Source organism: Leucoraja erinacea, chromosome 1, assembly GCF_028641065.1.
Source record: "Leucoraja erinacea ecotype New England chromosome 1, Leri_hhj_1, whole genome shotgun sequence".
NCBI classification, from domain to species: domain Eukaryota; kingdom Metazoa; phylum Chordata; class Chondrichthyes; order Rajiformes; family Rajidae; genus Leucoraja; species Leucoraja erinaceus.
This window is the reverse complement of record NC_073377.1, coordinates 24219755-24241537: the sequence shown is the minus strand read 5'-3', so window position 1 is coordinate 24241537 and position 21783 is coordinate 24219755. Positions and strand designations below refer to the sequence as shown.

The window sequence follows — 21783 nt, the reverse complement described above, 5'->3', positions numbered from 1 at the left end:
TTGAGTTCAATAGATAATTATTCTGGGTGTGTCTAAATTTAGAATTACATTTACTCTTATAATTAAACATGTTAAATTAAAAAGTTACTTGTGGCTTTAAAACGCAAAACAAATTTTACAACAAAATATTATCTTTGATGCACGTTAAATAAGATCAAAAAGAAATAAGGGGTTAGTTGAACTTTAGAAAATCTCTCTTTGCACTTTATCAAGAATGAGTTGCTAGTGCAGTGCCCTTTCAGCGTACTGTGATAATCCTTGGCCATGATATGAATGCAGGTGAGGACTCTGGCAATGGACTGCTCTCTACCACGTGGCAGGGCGATCTCTCCAGAGTTAGCACAATTGCATCAGTTTCCTTCCTTGTAGATTCTTACAATGCACTTTCTGCCTTCCATGGCTCAGGCACTGGGTGCCCACTCGATTGAGAACAAAGACGAGGAAAAATTCTGTCATATGAGGGAAGGAACACATCGGGGCGGCATGGTGATGCAGTGGCAGAGTTACTACATTATAACGCCAGAGACCCGGGTTCGATCCTGACCGGGTACTGTCTGTACAGAGTTTGTGCGTTCTGCCCATGACCGCATAGGTTTTCCAAAAACGACTTTGTGAGGAATTTGAGTCATGGATTTAATGCCTGCTTTAAGAGGGCATCAATAATACCGGTGTCCAAGAAGAGTAAGGTGACGTGCCTCAACGACTGTCGACCAGTGGCACTAACATCTGTGGTGATGAAGTGCTTTGAGAATGGATATCAACTCCTACCTCAACAAGAACCTTGGCCCTCTGCAGTTTGCCTACCATCACAACATGGTGGATGCAATCTCACTGGCCCTCCACTCTGCACTGGACCACTTGGACAATAAAAACACTTTTGTCAGGCTGTTGGTTATAGACTACAGCTCGGCATTCAATACCATTATCCCCTCCAAGCTGGTTCCCAAGCTCACAGAACTGGGTCTCTACGCATCCCTCTGCAATTGGATCCTCGATTTCCTCATCTACAGACCACATTCTGTTCGAATTGGCAAAAATACTTCCTCATGAACAATCAGTACTGGAGCACCTCAAGGCTGTGTGCTCAGCCCCCTGCTCTACTCACTCTATATTCATGACTGTGTACCCAGACACAGTGCGAACTCCATCTTCACTATTAGTGAACATTCTTAATGTTTCTCACTCTACATATGCTGTTTCCTCACGTCTCTTATTTATTTTCATGCATGGAAGTATCTGAGAGTATCTCTTTAACCAAAGGTATGAAGGGATGGGGAGGAAACACATGCAGATTGATGGACAATGGTCTTAATAAATGGGAGAACAGGCTTGATTGGCCAAATAGTTTAGTCATGTTCCCATAGTTTTTTTTTTTATGTATTTCTTTTCCAGAATGAAATACTCAAAGAAAAGAAAAGGAGAAAAAAGAAATGGTTCAAGCGACCGAAAACTGAGAGTGAGAAGAAGATGCAAATGGAAAAGAATCAAATCGATGAAGCTGCTAAAGAAATAAGGCAGAAAGATTTTGTAGATTTGGCCTGTCAGTGCTCTGCTGTAATCTGCTGCCGTGTCACCCCCAAACAGAAAGCCATGGTTGTGAGCTTAGTGAAAAAATATAAGAAAGCAATTACCCTGGCAATTGGAGATGGAGCGAATGATGTTAACATGATTAAAAGTGAGTTCAAGGCATGTTCGTGCAATGATCTCTTTTGTAATTCTACTTTTACCTACTATTTCTAAACATTTTTTCTTGCTACATATTGGTTTGAATTGAACCCTAAGAGGGGAAGAATGAAAGGACATTAACTAATTGGCATTGTTTTAGCATTGAATCGATGCCTGTTACAAAATCGAACTGGGGCATCTGGAACACGCAATCCAATCATTTTTGTTTTGCATTTCGAAATAATATGCTTTTAAAAACATGGTTAGAGGAAGGTTGGATGCAGAGTGCATAGTATGGTAATGGAATAGATTCCTCCCAGAGATAGTGAAACCTTGAGGATTTCTCAATCTTTGTCACATGGTTTCAGTTCGATTTCAAACAATTCTAATGCGTTGGGATTTTTGAAATTGAATTGATCATTTTTAGAAAATGGATGTTATTAATTAAAAACCTCCTTCAGCTGAAGTGTAATATGCATTTGACATGACTGGTTGTATTGAAGAAATGTTATTTGGCTTTTTGGAGAACTTGTGAATCACTTTGCCTGAGAAAATTAGTTTATAATCTCTGCAGTTTCACCTCTTTTGAAATGAGCAAAGATACGTTAAATTGCATAACCAAGTTCTTTAGCTCAGGTCATAAATCACAGAGGGATAATGACTGAAACGGGTGAGGGGAAAAAGAGGAGGGGGGTGTTGCATTGTTGGATAAGGCGGATGTCACACTGTGTTCATAGGTGACATTACGGACGGTTCATCGAGTGAGGCTATATGGGTAGAGCTGAGGAACAAAAAATGGATGATCACCTTGTTGGGGGTGTACTACGGACCCCAGAATAGTCCGTGGGAATTAGAAGAACAAATGTGCCAGGGGATTGCAGACAGCTGCAGGTCAAATAAGGTTGCTGTAGTAGGGGATTTCAAACTTTCCCAATATAGACTGGGAAAATTATAGCTTGAAGGGTTCAGATGGGCTGCATTTCCTCAAAAGTGTTCAGGGGTTCTTAAGCAGTATGTGGAGGCCCCCACACGCGAGTAGGGAAATGCTGGACCTAGTATTGGGAAATTGGGGCGGCCAAGTTAATGAAGTGTGTGTGGAGGTGCCTTTGGGGACCAGTGACCACAGTTGGATTAGGTTTAAGATAGTTATGGATAGGGATGGAGAGGGTCCACGTGTTAAAATGCTCAATTGGGGAAAGGCCAACTTTGAGGGTCAGGGTTACCGTCGAGGAAGTACTGAAGGTACTATCATGTTTGAAGGTAGACAAATCTCCAGGGCCTGATCAGATATATCCGAGGACATTGCGGGAAACTATAGAGGAAATTGCGGAAGCCCTGGTTGAAATTTACGAGTCGTCCTTAAATAGAGGTGCTGGAAGACTGGTGGGTGGCAAACGTTGGACCTCTTTTCAAGAAGGGCCGCAGGGAAAATACTGGGAACTTTTGGTCAGTGAGTTTAACATCTGAAGTTGGTAAGTTACTGCAGAGTATTCTGCGGGATAGGTTATACAGTCATTTGGATGGGCAAGGACTGATTAGTGATAGTCAGCATGGCTTTGTATGTAGGAGGACATGTCTCACAAATCTGATTGATTTTTTTTGACGACATGACCAAAAAGGTTGATGAGGGCAGAGCTGTAGATGTTGTGTACATGAATGTTAGATTGCATGGGATTCAAAGAGCGATAGCTGAATGGATAGAAAATTGGCTTTAGGTAAGGAAGCAGAGTATGATAGTGGAAGGTTGCTTTTGGGACTGGAGGCCTGTGATTAGTGTGGAGCTTCTTGGTTGAGTGCTGGGCCCATTGCTGTTTGTCATCTATATCATTATTTGGCTGCGAACGTACATTGCATGATTAGCAAGTTTGCAAATGAAAGTGTAGATAGTGAAGATGGATGTCAAAAATTGCAACAGGATCTTGATCGGTTGGCCAGGTGGGCTAAGGAATGGTTGGTGGAATTCAGTACTGAGAAATGTGAGGTGGTGTACTTTGGGAAGTCTAATATGGGCAGGAACTACGCAGTGAATGATAGGGCTCTGGGAATGTGGTGGAGCAGAGGAATCTTGGAGTGCAGGTACATAGGTTGTTCGGGGAGAACGTATAAACTCTGCAGACAGCACCTGTAGTCGGGTTCAAACCTGGGTCTCTGGCGCTGTAAAGGCCCTGTCCCACTTTCCCGAGTTATTCATGAACTCTCCCGAGTTTCCCCCTTGATTCGAACTCGAAAAATTACGGTAATAGTCGTTCGTAGGTATTCGGGGCTATTTTTTAAAATCGTGGACATTTTTCAATATGTTAAAATAATGTCCCGACTTATCTGATGCCCCGATTTTCTACGGCTGGCATTACGAGCCACTACAAAACATCTACGCTACAAAACATCGCTACTACAAGCTCGCTACCGACTTTAGCGACATTCCCCGAGTTCGAATCAAGGGGAAAACCCAGGAGAGTTCGTGAGTAACTCGGGAAAGTGTGACAGGGCCTTAAGGCAGTAGCTCTATGCCAACGTGCTGCCCCACTGCAGCTAAAAATACTAAAAGCTGTTTGTTACATTGTTTAAAAGAATATCATTGCACAAGTGTTCAGCAAAGCAATTGTTTGTTAATTTCATGGACTGCGCTGTGTAACTCGTATCTTGTGTTCTTAAACAGACGGTGATGTCTGATTATTGTGGGGATGCTCTGTCCCCTATAACCAAAATCCAGAGGGTTGTAATAAAGCTAGGGTAGACAGTACTGCTAAAATTTTGAATTGTAGAAACAAGGAACTGCAGGTGCTGGTTTCCCAAGAAAGAGCACAAAATGCTGGAGTAACCCAGCCGTTCAGGCAGCAACCCTGGAGAAAATGGATAGGTAACTTTTCAGGTTGGGACCCTTCTTCAGACTGATTGCAAGGGTGGGTGATTGTCAAAGCATGGCAGCTGACAGGAATAGTGATGGGGCAGTCTGAAGCATGGCAGGTCATAGCGGGTGAGGGTAGGTTTTGATAGGCGATGGTTGGACAGAGGCCAGAGATGAACACAAAGGTGTGAGACAAAAGCATGAGAGAGTTGCAAATGGTGCAGTTCGAGGATCGACAAAGATTGAATTGTTTAGGAGGGGAGGGGTCAGCCTGGGGGGGAGGGGGGCAGAAGGTTATGGGGAGAAAGAGAAGGAAAGCTTGTCTGCCCAAAAACACCCCCGCACTTTATTTTGTCTCGCATCTTGTGTGTGTGTGTGATCATTTTGGCTTTTGTCTGCACAGTTTTGTTGAACCAGCCAGTGTAAGACTGAAGAAGAATCCCGACCCGAAACGTCGCCGATCTATTTTCTCCAATTCAATTATTCCAGCATCTTGTGTCTTTCAAAGGTTTTTGATTATTAATGCACCAATAGTTTGACTATGGTACATGTCTGAAGAAGGGTCTCGACCCGAAACGCCACCTATTCCTTCGCTCCATAGATACTGCCTCACCCGCTGAGTTTCTCCAGCATTTTTGTCTACCTTCAATAGTTTGACTATGTTCATTTCTGCTTAAAATGCGGTGTTTAATTGAAGCTGACAATGACAGTAGATTTTGTTTATTCCCTACTGCAGCTGCTCATATTGGCGTAGGGATCAGTGGCCAAGAAGGCATGCAGGCAGTCATGTCAAGTGACTATGCTTTTGGGCAATTTCGTTTCCTGCAGCGTTTGCTCCTGGTTCATGGGAGGTGGTCATACATCCGGATGTGCAAGTTTTTAAAATACTTCTTCTACAAAAACTTTGCATTTACTTTAGTTCACTTTTGGTATTCCTTCTTCAATGGATTTTCTGCACAGGTAAAATAGGAAGAAGTCTGACATTTTATTTGGAAAAATGTAAAAATACAATGTGATAAGTAAGCTTTTTAAATCTTACAATAATAAAGACCAGCATTGATTATTTACATGTCAAGAACCAGAAAGGCTCACTGAACCAGAAGAAAAAAAAGATGAAAAGTTAGGATTGTTAGGTGAAGAATAGTAAAATTTAGGGTCTTTACTCTGCTTCTGAAAAGGAAAATAATTCCATGTGTTCATTGGAATGTGTCATTATGCGTTTTCAATATCAGCATTTAATTATCGTGGTGAGCTATCATCACTTTAATTATCTTCCCATAAATTATTTTCCTACTTGGATCCTGTGACTTATTCAAGTTGAAGTTGCCTTTTGCTATGCTCGCCAGTTTTGAACATTTCAACGCTTGGAAAAAAGTTCTGACTGTCTACGGTATCTATGCCTCATAATTTACTTCTATAAAGTCTCCCCTCAACCTCTGACGCTCCAAAGAAAATAATCAAGTCTCTCTCATCTCTCCCTGTAGCGGAAAACCTCAAATCCAGGCAACATATTGGCAAATCTTCACTGCACACTCTCCACACCTAACACATTTTCCCTGGAATGGGGCAACCTGAACTGCACACAATGGTACAAATGCAGCCCAATCAAAGTCCGATGGCTGCATCATGACTTCCTGACTCTTGAATTCAATACCCAGAGCAATTAAGGCAAGGATACCATATGCCTGCCTTCCCACCCTATCTACTTTTGCAGCCATCTTCAGTGTGCTATGAAATTGGACTCCAAAATCCCTCTGCACATCAATGCTGGTTATGGGTTTTGTTGTTGACTGTATTCTCTCCATCCTTTCAACCACCTAAAGTGCAACACCTCGCGCTTGCTTTGGTTAGTCTCCATCTGCCATTTCTGCAGCAATATCCTGCTGTATCTTCCTGTACCTTCCTCACTTTCTGCAACTCCTTTAACATTGGTGTCATCAGCAAGCTTTCTCACCAACCCATTTACTTTTACATCCAGGTTATTTATTTTTATATATAAAAATAAGTAGAGGTTCAATATATAAAAGTGGATAACCTCACATTTATCTACATTATACTGCAACTGCTCATTCACCCAACCTATCCAAGTCACCCTGCAGCCTCATAGCATCCTCATCGCAGCTCACACTGCCAACCAGATTTGTGTCATTCGCAAACTTGGAGATGTTACATTTAATTTCTTCATCTAAATCATCAATATATATTGTAAATAGCTGGGATCCCAGTGCTGAGCCTTGTGGCACCCCACTAGTCACTTCTCCCACATGTCCTCAGTGGACTTAACCAATAACAACGGATCCCAATCTACCCTCCTTAGTTCCTGCCTAATTACATTCTAACTTTGCCCAATCATCCAGTCCTGTCCCAAAACAAAACAATCTTAAAACATATGGAGTTATGATCACTATCCCCACATTCTTCTACCACTGTAATTCCAGTCACCTGGCCAGGCTTATTTCCCAATACAAGGTCCAGTATGGTCCCTTCTCGAGTCGCACTGTCCACATACTGTTCAAGTAAACCTTCTTGAAAGCACCTAGCAAAATCCGCTCTGTCTAATTCTCTGAGTAAGCCCCAGTCAATATTGGAGAACACAGTCATTCACTGGAACTGTCGGAGAAATCAATTTTACTTAAATTTAGTTGGGGTCCTTCGTCCCCATTTCCCTTACCCTTCCTCTCGTGGGATATTTTTCTTCCCACCCCCTCTTGGCATTTGGCCTCAGGTCTGTGTCACGGCCAGTATTTTTTTCCATCGAGCAGCGTTCTCTCTGTCCTGATCCCATTTTTTAGGGATCCTGGCAACTACGGCAGATTATCAGAGAAATCAGTTGAGGATTCGGACATGGAGAACGAGACTTTATTGCGTGATATCACGCAAGAGTACAGATGGCACGGGTTTATATACTGCCAAACAAACAAGTGTATGTGTAGACTAGCACATATCTTAGTTCTTAAACAGCTTAGTCAGGGAGTTGCAATTTTATCAAAACCACCTAAATTACATTACTCAGACCCATTCATAGGCGCTTTTGGTTCTGCAGATAACAGATAATAACATCACGCAAAAAGAAACCGATATCTGTACACAATGCTCCAATCATTCAGTCAAGGCGGCATCTTTAGTTTTGCAATATGCGTCAGCAAGCAGAACAGTTAAACCCATAGCTAAAATCTCTCACAACAACAACCCTGTGGTTCGTGCATCCTTCTGCAATCTGTCTACACATCTGATCCTCTCTCTCCCAATTGGCTATTTGGCCTATAATATAATCTCATTAAAGTAATTGCTCCTTTCTTATTTTTTAACTCAACCTATCAAGCCTCATGATAATAATATTGGCTTGCTGTGACAAAGGCACCAATATTGATGTCAGTTGTTTAGATTGAGGGGATGTGCTCAATAGGGATCCAATCCAGTCAGGATGAATTATGTTTTTGAAAAATTTATGTTGATAATACTTCAGTAGTTATGTTTTCTGTGCTCTGCATTGCTGCAAATACTGTTCATAATTGTTCATATTTTTGTTTCTAAATGTGTTCATGCGCACAAGCAGGCATTTGCATTCTCGCTCATATGTTGCAGCATAAGATAAGATTTGGAGAATTAAGGGAATCTCATGTATTCTCTTCTCATTTTCAGACTGCATATGAAAACTGGTTCATCACCCTTTACAATGTCCTATACAGCAGTCTTCCAGTTTTGGTTGTTGGGGTGCTTGATCAGGTACTTTCCATCTGAATATTAATTGATTGATTCTTTCTTGCCACACGCACTTGGTACAGTGAAAATCTTTGTTTTCCATGCAATTAACTAGTATGCAAAGAGTCACCATGTATAGCGTAGACAAAGTTACAAAAGTATTCAATATTGTTCCATGACCATCACACTTTTACATTATGCCTGTAATGTTTCAAATTGAGTTCTTTCTTTTGGAGCAAACAAAATCCAGATTTCATAGAAACATAGAAATTAGGTGCAGGAGTAGGCCATTCGGCCCTTTGAGCCTGCACCGCCATTCAATATGATCATGGCTGATCATCCAACTCAGTATCCCGTACCTGCCTTCTCTCCATACCCTCTGATCCCACAAGGGCCACATCTAACTCCCTCTTAAATATAGCCAATGAACTGGCCTCGACTACCCTCTGTGGCAGAGAGTTCCAGAGATTCACCACTCTCTGTGTGAAAAAAGTTCTTCTCATCTCGGTTTTAAAGGATTTCCCCCTTATCCTTAAGCTGTGACTCCTTGTCCTGGACTTCCCCAACATCAGGAACAATCTTCCTGCATCTAGCCTGTCCAACCCCTTAAGAATGTTGTAAGTTTCTATAAGACCCCCTCTCAATCTCCTAAATTCGAGAGAGTATAAACCAAGTCTATCCAGTCTTTCTTCATAAGACAGTCCTGACATCCCAGGAATCAGTCTGGTGAACCTTCTCTGCACTCCCTCTATGGCAATAATGTCCTTCCTCAGATTTGGAGACCAAAACTGTACGCAATACTCCAGGTGTGGTCTCACCAAGACCCTGTACAACTGCAGTAGAACCTCCCTGCTCCTATACTCAAATCCTTTTGCTATGAATCAAATCCTTTTGCTATGAATCAAATAATTTTGCTATTTCTGCATCATGTGAAGAGTTGGTGAATTACAGGTCAACTTAATGTTATTCAATGTGGATTAAAGTTCAGTTTTAGATTTAATTTTTTTCAGAAAGTTTGGATTTCCACTTGCCATGTGGATTTAACACCTCTTGATTTCTCCGCTAAGATTAGTTCATCTTAGTTTCTCTGTGCAGGAAAACGATTTGTCCTTCCCTATCCTATCAATTTATAGCATTTGAAACTTCTCGATCAGGTCATCCCTTCATTTTCTATGGTTGAGTTAACGACAGGTCAAAAACCCAGTTGAAGTCCTATTAATGCAAAAAAACGTACATATACAATAAATTCATAATTGGCAATATCAGGTAACCCAACTATAATATTGCAAAACCAAAACCTGCTGTGTAACCAAAATAAAGTCTAGTATTCAAGAGCCTGATAGTTGCTGGGAAGAAGCTGTTCTGGAACACGGGGGTCATAGTTTTCAGGCACTTGTACCATCTTCCTATTGCAGTTTTATTGCTTTCTCAGCAATTCAATATCGATCTAGTTTGTGCATGCTCATTGACTATGCTGATCCCGTGGGGAGAATATTTTGGCAAAGCCCAAATCACTTCCAGGCCAAATCACCAATGGTCACAATAGCAGAAATGTTATGCCACAAGATGCATATTTTATCTCTCTTGCACTGTTCAATGGTATAGTTTAGATTATAGTTATCCATTTTGCTCAGTTTTTCCCTCTTTTCCCTTCTCTTTAGGATGTTACAGATAAATTGAGTCTTCGGTTTCCAAAGCTTTATATACCAGGGCAAAAAGGCTCTTACTTCAATTTTACAAAGTTCTTTCTCAGCTTATTTCATGGCATTATTGTATCCATGATCATTTTCTTTGTACCATATGGAGCCTTCCTTCAAACAATGGGTCAGGATGGTGAGGCACCGACAGATTATCAGTCATTTGCAGTCACCACAGCCTCCTCTCTAATCATAGCTGTTAATTTCCAGGTAAGTAGATGTTTCATGGTTTCATCCACTCTTTCAAAAATAGATAACCTTGGTATAGATTTGAGTTCAATTGGCCTTGAGTTCCTTGCCAGTGATTAGCAGTGAATGAGGATGTGAGGTCAACATTCTTTGTTTATTGCCATCCATAGTTTTGCATGCTTTCCAGAAGAAATTGTTCAAATTAATCATTGATCAGTGCCTTTGTTTCCACCCTCACCAAGAATGCTTAAACTTTCTCCCTTGTTACTCTGACTGATAGCAGCAGAGACAAACGTGTAAACTGAAGGTGTCAGGGTTTATGCGGGGATGGCAGGAGAATGGGATTAGGAGGGACAGATAGATCTGCCATGATTTAATGGCAGAGTAAACTTGATGGGTCGAATGGCCTAATTCTGTTCCTATCACTTATTAACTTATGAACCTTGGAACCTCCTGATCTGCTTAACTAACACACGGGAGGAAGAGCTTGTATAGAAACATAGAAACATAGAAAATAGGTGCAGGAGTAGGCCATTCGGTCCTTCGAGCCTGCACTGCCATTCGATATGATCATGGCTGATCATCCAACTCAGTATCCCATCCCTACCTTCTCTCCATAGGGTGATTTCACGAAAGGTCACTGGAGTGTAGATCCGCACCCACGTGACCGAAAATCTCAAGTGGAGGACATGCTATACATCCAGTACATGTTAGTGAATGGGAAAACACGCACTTTCACACCCGTTAAAAACATCGAAAACGGACAGTTTTGAGCTGCAATTTACTGTGCCAGTCGGCGTGACCGTGAGGCACAGCTACCTAAATTTACAGTCCAAAAAAAAGATAGAAACTAAGGTAAATTAAAGAGGCTGAAGGTGCCAATCCAGCGGAAGTGAACAGCGGACATTTGCCGTGGAGATTTAAAGGTCCAAAATATCGGGAATTATCGTGTTTGCTCGCTGCATTTCATCAAAAGTAAGGCATTATTGACTTTTTTATCTTTATTGATGAAATGCAGCGAGCAAACGTGATAATTCCCGATATTTTGGGAATACAAAAATATAGTATTAGCACCAAGAACATGCACATTAAGTAACAATAAGATTTTAGTAATTGATTGTGGTATGGATATGTAAATACCATGATTATAACTTGATCATTTCAATTTTGCAAGCAGAACTTGTGCTGGGGATTTCCATTGACATAAAGTTTGTGGTCTGTAGCATTTGTGAGAATTTCAATAAAATTACATTTGGCAAGAAGCTGCAGCTGTTATGAAGACAAAAACGGGTGACACCGCCTTGAGGTCTCTGGACCTGTGTGAATAAGACAAGGACTAATGTGCCTCCTTAACCAATGAGACACATTAGCAATCATCAAAAAACAATAAATATGATTGAGAACAACTAATATCATGTAATCCTGATATCACGTAATCAGGAATGTCGTTCACCAAATTTTATGTTTTGCCAATTTCATAGATTATTTAATAGAGAATATCAAATGGACAATGTCTGTATTAAATATTTTAACTTTTTTTTGGCAGATTGCCCTGGACACTTCTTACTGGACATTTGTCAATGCCTTTTCGGTTCTTGGAAGTATCGTTTTATATTTTGCAATCATGTTTGATCTTCACAGTGCAGGAATCCACATCCTTTTCCCATCAGGTTTTACTTTTACTGGTCAGTGACATTTTGAAGTATTATATCAGATAACTATTAAAACTCTCTTCGTTAGTTTGTTTCTCTTTCACATCTCCTCCGAAACCCGATGTGGTAACAGATAAATGTTTACATATTCCGGTAGAGATTCACCTTGTGATTTCAAAATTCCCCTCATCTGAAAATTTGGTTCATTATTTACCGAGGTCACTGGAGGTCACCGGCGTTCACAATGAAGAACATTCTCCTTGCGGCCAGCGCGCAGACTTTTCAATATGCAATACTGCGAGTTACATGGCCCGGCCATACACACCCAACTGCGGCTGGCCGTTGCACCCCCAACCCCCCCGCTCCCTCCCGCCGCTCCCTCAAGCTGCTAACTGCTCCTATCCTGCTCCTCCAACCCGCTCCCCCCCGCCCCCCCAGCTACGTTCCCTCTCGCTCCCTCCCCCCACCTCACCTCTACCCCCCTCTCTCCTCGCCCCTCCACCTCGCCCCCTTCCTCTCCCCCCCCCCCCTCCCCCCTCCCCCCTCTCTCTCCCCCTCCCCCCCTCTCTCTCCCCCCCCTCCCCCTCCCCTCTCTCCCCCTCCCCTCTCTCCCCCTCCTCTCTCTCCCCCCCTTTCCCCCCCCCACCTCTCTTCCCTCCCGTCCCCCTTCCCTGTCCCCTCCCTCCCCCCCTGCCCCCCCTGCCCCCCTTCCCCCCCTGTCCCCCTTCCCCCCTGCCCTCCTCTCTCTCTCTCTCTCTCCTCTCCCCCCCTCCCCTCTCTCCCCCCTCCCCCCCCCCACCCCCTGCACCCCCCCCCCCCTCCCTGTCCTCCCTCCCCCCCCCCCCCCCCCCCTGCAACCGCGAGTTGATGAGACGGGATGCAACGGGTCCCCCTTGGTCTAGTAATGTTTAAAATTCAGGATTGTTTCACAAGGCTCAATAATTCTGCTTGTGTTTGAATTAAACTGCATCACGATGAAATGTAACAATTTAAACGTTTTGGTTAAGAAGTATTTTAAATACAAGGCAACACAAGAGACTGTCGATGCTGGAATTTTAAGCAAAAAACTAAGGTCTGGAGAAACTCCGTCATGAGGAACTGCAGCTCTAGGCCCTCTTCCTTCCAAATGTGCCTGGGAACTCCCAATTTTTCTTCACTTACTTAGTACCTTCAGCAGTTTGTTTATTGTTTGAAGATAAAATACGATTTGTCCGGGGCTTGGTAAAGCACAAGGTTAATATATATTCTCCATCCACAAGGCTCCAAATAAAATTGGTTGGAGAAAAGTTTTTTTTTAATTGAACTTCTGTTTGGTTTATAACACTATAATAATGTCACTATATACTTCACAGGTGCTGCTCCCAATGCCCTTCGACAGCCATATCTATGGTTGACTATCATTTTAACTGTAGCAATCTGTCTTCTTCCTGTTGTGGCCATCCGCTTCATGTCTCGGGTAGTGAACCCGTCAGAAACCGATAAAGTAAGTAACAATGTACTTGCCAAAGCGCTAGCAGTAATTTTATCTTCACAATTTGTACAATTGCAATTTAATTTTAAAATCCAGTTTCCATTTTTCTTAAACTAGCTAATAGCTAATTTGTGAACTTAAAGATAAACCATCTTGAAAGACCCTGAATAACCTTGGCAGGATGCTGCTAAAATTATGTTTCCTCTTGCATGTGAATCTAAGGGTTGTTTTTTATAAATGGAATTTCCTGTGTAAGATGTGTGATTTTTTTTTTTTTTTTTTCAGTGTGAGAATTGAGTTTTTTAATTCTCTTCTCTGTTCGAAGCAGAGGTTAGATAGATTCTAGACAAGCAACTAGTGAAAGATCGGTGGGTAGATGGGAATGTGAAGCATAAAATTAGCTGAGCCACGACATTAAATGGCACCAAAATTGAGTGACAGCCTATTCCAGCTCTGAATTCATTGGTATCACAGGTTTGGTCTTATAGAAACATAGAAACATAGAAAATAGATGCAGGAGGAGGAGGTCATTCGCTCCACTTTAACTAGGAATTTTTGTAGATTTTCTTTCTACTTTTCACTGTAGCTGGTTTTGGGCATGTTTCTTTTTGTGATCCTGGTATACAAATTTAAAATTACAGTTCATTAAAGCACAGGCTGAGATTGCAAAGGTATCTCTGGTCAACAAGTCACTAGAAACAATGAATGAAACTTTACTGCAGCCAAACATCTGCCCAGGGACCAAAAGAAAGATGAGAACATTTTAGTTTAAGAACGAACTGCAGATGCTGGAAAATCGAAGATAGACAAAATGCTGGAGAAACTCAGCGGATGAGGCAGCATCTATGGAGCAAAGGAAATAGGCAAGGTTTCGGGTCGAAACCCTTCACTCCCCATCCTCCCCACTCGTAACAAGGGCAGAATCCCCCTTGTCCTCACCTTCCACCCTACCAGCCATCACATCACATACAACAAATAATCCTCCAACCACATCTATTGCATCCGCTACGCTAGATGTCAGCTGCTCTACATCGGTGAGACCAAGCGTAGCCTTGGCGTTCGCTTCACCGAACACCTCCGCTCGGTTTGCAATAACCAACCTGATCTCCTGGTGGCTCAGCACTTCAACTCTCCCTCCCATTCTGAATCCGACCTTTCTGTCCTGGGCCTCCTCCATGGCCAGAATGAGGACCACTGTAAATTGGAGGAGCAACACCTCATATTTCGCTTGGGCAGGTTACAGCCCAGCGGTATGAACATTGACTCCTCTAATTTCAGGTAGCCCCTGCTTTCTCCTCCCCTTCTCAGCTCTCCCTCAGCCCACCCCCTTCCCTCTTCCTTTCTTCCCCCCCCCCCCCCCCCCCCCCCCCCCCCCACCACCACCCTCGCATCAGTCTGAAGAAGGGTTTTGACCCGAAACGTTGCCTATTTCCTTCGCTCCATAGATGTAGTGATGTTACAATACCCACCTTCAGCATATTTCAGCATAACTGATTATATGCTTTAATTTCAGGTCATCCAAGTAAGAATTTTTATCTTTGTTTCAGAATGCTTCAATCTATAATAACTGAAAATTTCATTAAGTTCTCTTAATTTTTAAGAAAGTTATGGGCTTTTGGCTGTCCTCGATCACAGCTTTTGTGTTAAGTCAATTGAAAAGCAATAGGGAACAAGATGCTAATTTCTGAATATGAAAATAGCCATAACCTTTTTTAATACTGAAGATATGAAAGTGAATCATGTGTCATATTAAACTTCTTTTTATGCTTTATCTGATGCGATAAATTGCAGACTTGATTTTTTAAAATCTCAACATTTTGTAACATTGCTAATTGATGCTGCCTCGCCCGCTGAGAACATATTAGAGAAGGTTCGAACTGTTGGTGTTTAAATTCCTGAAATAGATTTTGGATAAAATATTTTATATCATTATTTGGCAAGTCCAACAAGAGATTGGGAGGGAGGTGGGAGAACAGATAACACATTTGTCTTTAAGGATGCAACCAGTTAAGAGTAGCAAAGGGAGACCATTTGCATTATCAAAATGAGCATAGTTGTGAAATAAAACAGAAAAATTTCTAATTTGGGAAAAGGTCAATTTTTTCTATGCTGAGAAGATTTAGCAAAAGAAGAATAATATCATTTTGTTTTCAACAGATACAAATGAACCGCAAAAAGTACGAGATCGAACTCTTGCCCAAACCAGGTCGGCCAAGTACTTTCCGTCGGAATGCATCTGTTCGTCGATCAGCCTATGCGTTTTCACATCAGCGAGGGTATGCTGACTTAATTTCTTCCGGGCGCAGCATCCACAAGAAAGGACAACGCTCTAGACCACGTATCAGAACTCAGACAGAGGAGACGGCTGGTGCCAATACAAGCTGAAGACATCACTCCATTTGACTTCTTGACATTTTTTATTGAAAAAAAAAATTACAGAGAGGAAAACTTTTTTTTAAATCTCAGGATCAAGTGGAGGAAGTTTCCAACACGTTCAATATACTGTATGACTTTCCATGTTGTGAGATCTGCAATCCTTCCAATTTGCACAAAAGAAAGACAAGGAAATCTATTCTGCAGGGGCCAACTAATATATTTAAAATGTAAAGAAGAGATTATCTGTTTTCCAAGCATTAATCTCCTGTTGCTACGTGGCAACATTTTATGAATTTTCATTTATGAGACTGTTGTGAATAATACAAAAAAGAGCAGAATTTTGTTTTATTGATTTGCAGAAACTACCTGAGCAACTGGTGTTTTTCATGTTAACATTTATGTAGATTTATGTTCTTTGCTCAATTTTATTAGCATTTGTGAATTACCAAATGTTTCACCTTTAATGCCTTACCAAATATGATAGAATTTTATTAAAAATGGAATTCTATATTTCCATTATTCAAACTCTGAAATCCAGATGTGAAGTAACATTTAAAATCTGCACTGCCATTTTTATTTTCTGAGCTTAACTTTTTTTCAAAGATAATTAAATATTTAGCATAAATGTTCTTCATTTTTAAACTATTATTTGCCTTGAAGCGTTAGATAATATGCTTGTATATTTTCAGGATTATTTTCTGTACTAAATAAGGATAATTAAACATGTAAGATTCAGTTATTTTTGTTTAATTATTTCAACATATTTTGTTGAACCACAAATTCATGACGGGATTCTAAAAATCTCAAATTCATACCATTAGCCTTTAACACCTGTTGTTATCACTGGTCTTCACTCCCAAGGAAAACCGCAAGATTACCAAATCATTTGGAAACTGGCTTGGCATTGGCAACAATAGAATTTAAGAATTGGTTGTTTTTTTGTTCATTTTTTTTATTTTTTAAAGGCAGAGCCAAAAAGATTATAGGAACTTTGGTTCCTCTGTGTGAAAATGTTTTGGTTAGTCAAAAGGCATCTGGATAGGCACGTGGATAGGAAAGGGTTGGAGGCATATGGGCAAATGTGGTCAGGTGGGGCTAGTGTAGACAAGACAATAGGTGCAGAATAGGTGCCATTCGAGCCAGCACTGCCATTCAATGTGATCATGGCTGATCATCCCCAATCAGTACCCCATTCCTGCCTTCTCCCCATATGCCCTGGCAGGGAATTCCACAGACTCACAACTCTCTGTGTGAAAAAGTGTTTCCTTGTCTCCGTTCTAAATGGCTTGCCCCTTATTCTTAAGCTGTGGACCCTGGTTCTGGACTGGTGCATCTTGACCTGCATGGGCAAGTTAGGTCGAAGGGCCTGTTTCCATGCGGTGTGACTTTATGACTCTAGTCAGACAATTCAATGTTTAATTCTGTTACATATGATGGAAATTCTTGGGTTCAAATTTACTGTCTCCATTTTCAAAGCTAATAAGGAAAACTATCAATCAACACAAATTAGCGTATTTCTTATCCTTAGAGTTTCCTAGCAGCTGCTTCTCTTGTGCGTGACACTCGGTTCACACAACTTTAGATTTCAGTGCTCTTCACCTACGGCAATGGAGCAGGAGCGGGTTTAAATAAAACTCTTGTCGTTTTGGAAGGGGGGGATACGAATTCATCTGAAAAACGATGCACTCTTTCAACATTAAATTCCTGTAGTGGAAAGGATGTAGGTTAGGGAACCCTCGGCATTGCATGTCAAATTGAGGCTGAAGTGAGTGCACATATCAGTTTAAATTTAGTTTCTGTTTAATCGCTTTCCTAAAAAGGGCTGAGGACCAAAGTAATCTAAGAATAATATGAAAAGGGAAAAAAAGGTGAAAATAGCTACACAAGCTGGCAAGGTAGGGGTTTTCAAGAGAGAGTTAGATTTAGCTCTTTGGGCTAAAGGAATCAAGGGATATGGGGGGGAAAGCAGGAACAGGGTAATAATTTTAGATGATCAGCCATAATCATATTGAATGGCGGTGCTGGCTCAAAGGACCGAATGGCCAACTCCTGCACCTATTTTTCTATGTTTCTAGTAATGTCTACAATTGGAGGTAATTACTGGAGGAATAAATAGGAGGAAAACTTTACATAAACTTTGGTTTGTAGCTTACAGCAATATGCTTCTACGATTTCATTCATTCCCTTCCCCTCTCCTTTGCTTTCCAACTGTACAACTTTGTACTCTCACACATTCTAATCAACTTCATTTAAAAATGGATGATTAATATTTAACCTCCAACAACTCACTCTAATGATCATGGCTGATCATCCCCAATCAGTACCCCATTCCTGCCTTCTCCCCATATCTCCTGACTCTGCTGTTTTTAAGAGCCCTTTCTAGCTCTCTCTTGAAAGCACCCAGAGAACCTGCTTCCACCGCCCTCTGAGGCAGAGAATTCCACAAACTCACCACTCTCTGAGAAAAAGTGTTTCCTCGTTTCCGTTCTAAATGGCTTACTCCTTACTCTTAAACTGTGGCCCCTGGTTCTGGATTCCCCCCAAATCGGGAACGTGTTTCCTGCCTCGAGTGTGTCCAAGCCCTTAACAATCTTAGAATATGAAGTTTCTCAGAGAACCTGGAATGAAGTAAGCTAGTCCCTATTTCCAATGATACTCTTACAGTGATGAAGATGTACCCTCGCATTCCTCCTGTTAACTTTCAATGCTGTTGTGGTCGTTAGGAGAACCGGTAAGGTCCTTCCCAGTGAACCTCTAATCCTTTCCTTACCCAGTTCTTTATAAGGACATGGTCTCCAGGTTTAACTTTAGTTGAAGCTGCTAACAAAGGCATCCAACTAGAGACTGCTTTTACTCTACAGTGTGAGTCCCTCTATGCTCTGGTCAAAGCTAGAATGTAGTTGGTCATCTCCGCAGTCCTATGATAGAAGTTAATTATTTTCATTGCATTCTGATTCCAATGTGTTCTTCAGGGTTTATCATAAACAATTTCAGTTGGGCTGTCTAGATTTCCCTACAGGCGTGACTCTCATCTGAGATAAAGCTATGGGGAGTAATTTAATCCAACCAAGTCCAGTCTCTGCGTTTAATTTAGCTAATTTAGTTTTAAGGGTCTGATTCTACAAGTCCAGCAGCCTGTGGTCGATAAGCACAGTGCAATTGCTGCCGGATCCCCAGCTGTTCATAAAATTATTTATTGATTTGTCCAATAAAGTGTGGACTGTTATCTGAACTAAGTTGAATAGGGATGCCAAATCTAGGGATAATTTCTCTCATTAACACCTTGACAACAGTAGCCGCTTTATTATCAAGGGTTGAATAAGCTTCGATCCACCGGCTGAATACATCGACTATGACAAGTACATACTTATAACCCTCTCACCTTTCTAATTCAATATAGAAGTGTCAGTGTCTCGAACGGGCCCATAGGCAATGGTGTTTTTCCCTCTTCGCATCCTATTCCTTTCCCTGGATTGTATTTCTGGCAGACCAGGCGACTATTGCTTACCTTCTGAGCTAAAGTTTGTAATCTTGGATGCTACCAATTAGCCAAAAGAGTCTCCTACTGCCCTCGCACCACAATGGGTTGCATTGTGCATACATTCTGTAACCCATACTGCCAAAGAATCTGTAATGCATGTTTGCCCTGCTGGAGTGGTCCAGAGTCCAGTCATACAATCCAGTACACATCCAAGTTGTCTCCTTCGTTCTTTGTCCCTTTTAGTAGCCTCCTCCTGCAATTGAACAATTGGAATGTGGAATCAACTGTGATGGACATTTATGTTAACTTCTATGTGGGTGTGTGTCTTGGAGTTTTTCACTTAGTATGGCTGTACGGTAACTCAAATTTCACTGTACCTTAACTGGTATATGTGACAATAAACTAACCTTGAAACCTTAACACCCACGCACCTTTTACCTTGAACAGTGAGTTTAGTTTATTATTGTCACATGTACTGAGGTACAGTGAAAAGCTTTTTGCTGTGTGCTATCCAGTTAATGATAAGACTGTACAAGATTACAAACAAGCCGTCCACAGTACACAGATATCGGATAGAGGGTATAACATTTATTGCAAGATAAATTCCTTTAAGAGTATCCAATGAGGTTGGAATCGTACACCAGTTGGTGAAAGGACAGTTCTGTTGCCTGATATCACCTGGGAAGAAACTATCCTTGTTGATGGGTGAGTTACATCTCAGCTGTGATTCATGGACAACTTTAAACTAAATTAATAGAGAGAAGTATTGGAATACAGCAGTAAATAAAAAAAGAAAACGGTGATTGGATAGAAGCAAGTATTGTGTAGAAGCAGACTTAATGAACCCATATCCCTTGATTCTGCTATCTTTAAGAGCTCTATCTAACTCTCTCTTGAAAGCATCCAGAGAATTGGCCTCCACTGCCTTCTGAGGCAGAGAATTTCACAGATTCACAACTCTCTGGGTGAAAACGTTTTTCCTCATCTCCTAGTCTTTATTCCTAAACTGGCCCCTGGTTCTGGGATCCCCCAACATTGGGAACATGTTTCCTGCCTCTAGTGTCCAATCCCTTAATAATCTTATGTTTCAATAAAATCCCCTCATCCTTCTAAATTCCAGTGTATACAAGCCCAGTTGCTTCATTCTTTCAACATATGACTGTCCCGCCACTCCCTCAATAGCAAGAATGTCCTTCTTCAGATTTGGTGACCAAAACTGCACACAAATACTCCAGGTGTGGTCTCACTAGAGCCTTGTACAACTGCACAAGGATCTCTTTGCTCCTATACTCAACTCTTCTTGTTATGAAGGCCAACATGCCATTAGCTTTAGGTACACAAAAATGCTGGAGAAACTCAGTGGGTGCCACAGCATCTGTGGAGCGAAGAGCCATTAGCTTTCTTCACTGCCTGCTGTACCTGCATGCTTACCTTCTGTGACTGATGAACTAGGATACCCACATCTCGTTGTACTTCCCCTTTTCCTGACATGACACCATTCAGATAGTAATCTGCCTTCCTTTTTTTGCCACCAAGGTGGATAACCTCACATGTGTCCACATTAAACTGCATCTGCCATGCATCTGCCCACTCACCTTGTCCAAGTCACTCTGCATCCCCATAGCATCCTCCTCACAGTTCACACTGACCCAGCTTTGTGTCATCTGCAAATTTGCTAATTACCCCTAATCCCCTCCTCTAAATCATCAATGTATATTGTAAATAGCTGCGGTCCCAGCACCAAGCCTTGCGGTACCCCACTAGTCACTGCCTGCCATTCTGAAAGGGATCCTATTCTTTGTTTCCCGTCTGCCAACCAATTTTCTATCCATGTCAGTACCCTACCCCCAATACCATGTGCTCTAATTTTGCCCACTAACCCCAACCATGGACTGTTTGCCCTCCTCCCATCAGGGAGGCGGTACAGGAGCCTCAGGTCACGTACTAGTAGGATGAGGAACAGCTTCTACAATAATACCATCACATTGCTGAACTCGGAGTCCCGCGGATAGATTTCTCCAGTCCCTCCATCCCCATTGTTTAATTATTCTGTTTTTTTTATTATTCTGTATCTTTTCTCTTTCTATTTTTTTTAAATTATTTCTTTATGCACAACTACTACGGACTGATGCAAAACTGCATTTCGTTGTACTCATACTTGTATTTGTGCGATGACATTAAAGTTGAATTGAATTGAATTGAATTATCTGGGACCTTATCAAAGGCTTTCTGAAAGTCCAGGCACACTACATCCACTGGCTCTCCATTGTCCATTTTCCTAGTTACATTCTCAAAAAATTCCAGAAGATTAGTCAAGCATGATTTCCCCTTTGTAAATATGAAAAGATGATATCAGTTTGAGGAAGTGTGGTATGTAGGTTTTGTGTGTTGCAAAATGTGTCATAAGGGATCATTTCACAGTTATGGGGAAAAATATGGACCAAAAGAGAGCAGTTCTGGAATCCTCATTCTTGAATAGAAGACTACAAAGTTTAAACAAAAAAGTGGGTGTTAGGTTGTTGATAGAATGGGCCTTGGGCGTCAGACGCAGTTTGGAGACTGAGTATTCCAAAAAAACCTGATGTGTGTGCGAGACATAAAGACTTAAGAAATTATGTAAATGTGCAAAAACTGTACATTGTTTTTTAGGGTGCTTTTAATTGGCCAATATTGATGAGGGTAATATTGAAGGACAAGGGACATGA

The 21783-nt window shown here is 41.5% G+C and overlaps 1 protein-coding gene across 2 annotated transcripts in view; it reads left to right on the top strand.

Moving 5' to 3' along the window:
- Window positions 1-16334, top strand: part of atp8b1 (ATPase phospholipid transporting 8B1) — a 136925-nt gene extending 120591 nt beyond the window's left edge. For both annotated transcript variants that reach the window (XM_055664972.1, XM_055664897.1), the window contains exons 22-28: window positions 1393-1675; window positions 5247-5470; window positions 8153-8236; window positions 9874-10119; window positions 11645-11783; window positions 13103-13233; window positions 15379-16334. In XM_055664972.1, coding sequence (XP_055520947.1) covers window positions 1393-1675; window positions 5247-5470; window positions 8153-8236; window positions 9874-10119; window positions 11645-11783; window positions 13103-13233; window positions 15379-15606 — 1335 coding nt within the window. In that variant the 3' untranslated portion in view covers window positions 15607-16334. The remainder of the gene's footprint in view (window positions 1-1392; window positions 1676-5246; window positions 5471-8152; window positions 8237-9873; window positions 10120-11644; window positions 11784-13102; window positions 13234-15378) is intronic.
- Window positions 16335-21783: the final 5449 nt, after the last annotated feature.